The 2,254-nt window shown below is 34.3% G+C and overlaps 1 protein-coding gene across 1 annotated transcript; it reads right to left on the bottom strand.

Moving 5' to 3' along the window:
• Positions 1-436: 436 nt before the first annotated feature.
• On the bottom strand, positions 437-1,756 carry LOC124938794 (syntaxin-71-like). Its single transcript, XM_047479302.1, has one exon. The coding sequence runs from the start codon at positions 1,641-1,643 to the stop codon at positions 837-839; it is 807 nt and encodes a 268-aa protein (XP_047335258.1). The 5' UTR covers positions 1,644-1,756; the 3' UTR covers positions 437-836.
• Positions 1,757-2,254: the final 498 nt, after the last annotated feature.

Below are 2,254 nucleotides of genomic sequence, written 5' to 3'. Positions count from 1 at the left end.
GTTCACCTCAACAGAAAGTGGAAAGGAAAAATCACACTATTGAAGGTTGAGAACATTTGTATCGATGCCTGCGTTTTGTTTCTTATAAAACAAAGTTTGATTTTAGAGCCTTCCAATGTGTCGTGCTAGGGTACTATGTAGGAAACAAAGTATATAAACTGTATGATTTAGATCAAAAAGGTGGATTTTCATGACAACTTCTATTTAGCCTTATCTTCATCTTCACCAATTAGAGGACACTTAGAAGAAGAAATTTACTTGACTCCTCTAGAATGGTACTCTAAAACCAAACCAAGCCAGAACAAGTATGCAAATTGATCAAAATGGCTTATAAAAGACATACTCCAAATGTCTTAAAAAATATGTTTTAAGCAATCCTCAAATGATAATTATCTATTTATAAAGCATAATAAACTGAATTTTATTACATTACTTGTGTATTAGATAATGTTATTATACCTGGAAATGATCTCAATGAGAAACAACAAGATAACTATATGGATTGTTCATTATCAAAGATCTAGAAAAGTGCTTTCTTGGGCTAGAAATATGTTCAAATGAAAAGGGATTATTGAATGGCATAAATAAAGCCTTCCAAAACCCTTATGATCAAAGGTACAAAATTTATCACATAAAGTGCTTAGATGACAAACCCTTATAGAAGATCTATAACCCAGATGAAATGTAAAATGTAGTAATTAAATGAAATGTGGTAAGTTAGTAGCAGATGACAACCAACAGAAAGAAATGTGTACCATGTTTGAAGTAACAAATATATCAAAGACAAGCAAAGAAAGCATCATCATCATCATCAGCATCAGCATAATCTTATGGTTTTATTTCTTCAGGACATTGTACAAGTAAGCTGCAATTCCTAGGATTATGCATAACAAGACAATATCAAGGCAGAAATTTCTACTTGACCTCAACTGAGTAACTGTGTCCTTGAGCCTGACATTGGTATTCTTAAGATCTGAACTTGCTTTGTCAACCTTTGTGTCTATCTCATCCATCAAAGGAACTTGTCTGTCCAATTCCTCATTCATATCATGAGCCATATTCTTCAATGTATCTAAACCTTCAGATATAACCTCCAAACCTTGATCTTGTCTAATTTTCCTCATTTCATATTCATTCCTAAACTGACTATTCTCTTCAGTTTGCTGAAAATATTCATCATCAAACCTTCCAGCTGAATCAAACTTAATTTCAGTGCGTGATGCTGAACCTGTCCAAGCTCCTCCACCTTGTTTTGATGAAGCAGGAATTGGGTTTCCATCAGGTATAGCTTGAATTCTCTCTGGCAAAGCAAGAACCAAATCACTACGAGCAGCAAATTCTTCTGAAGAAAGTCCCTTTACCTTCTTCATAGCCAATCTCTGCAATTTCGGAACTTCTTCCAGCAATCGAGCCTTAGTTCGACGAATCTCAGCATTGATGGCAACAGTAGAAGCCCTAGTTTTCCCATTTGAAGCAGTTTCAGCTTTCTGAAGAGAGTCTTCGATTTCGGACTCGATTGAAGCGTAGACACGAGCAAAGGCATCGTCGCCGGAGATGTTGGAATCCTTTTGCTTTTCGAGATCGTATTTGTCGTACTTCTTGCAGATCGCGTCTACTCTGGTGAGAATTTCGATTACGCTCATGATTTCTTCAAGTTACTTCCTTATTACTACTGCTTTAAGCAGTTAAGCAAGATCAAACAATGACAAGAAACGGAGATTTTGCCGATAAGACGAGACTGTCGGGAATCTAGAGAGAGAGAGAGAAATATCAACCAAAAACGTGAACATTTAAAAATAATATATTATTCATCCGAATAGATTACCGTTAAAGTAAATCTAAACCGACTCAAATAGGGTTGAAACGGTTCAAATTTTGGGCTTTACAATAGATAACTTGTCGGGATACGCGGTCGAGATACATCTCGCGCGGGACGAGAATGTATTTATTAGAGCATCAGCAGTGCACAAGACCTCTGCTCTCTTATTTTGTGAAATCAATATTCCACATCAGCAGAAAGCGGGCACACATTATAGTTGGCCAAAACACTCCAATGCTTCCGCCCACCCTCTTATCTAAATAATAAATTTTATTTATAATATTTTAAATAAATAACTAATTTATAATATAGGAATATTATAACTAATATTCTTATTAGAGCTATATTATAGGAAAATTTGAGATTTTAAACTCACGTGTTAATATAATTAATAAAAAATATATTAATTTATTTAAAAAATATATTTATTAATTA

Source organism: Impatiens glandulifera, chromosome 5, assembly GCF_907164915.1.
Source record: "Impatiens glandulifera chromosome 5, dImpGla2.1, whole genome shotgun sequence".
Lineage (NCBI taxonomy): Eukaryota > Viridiplantae > Streptophyta > Magnoliopsida > Ericales > Balsaminaceae > Impatiens > Impatiens glandulifera.
This window is presented reverse-complemented; position numbering and strand designations above follow the sequence as displayed.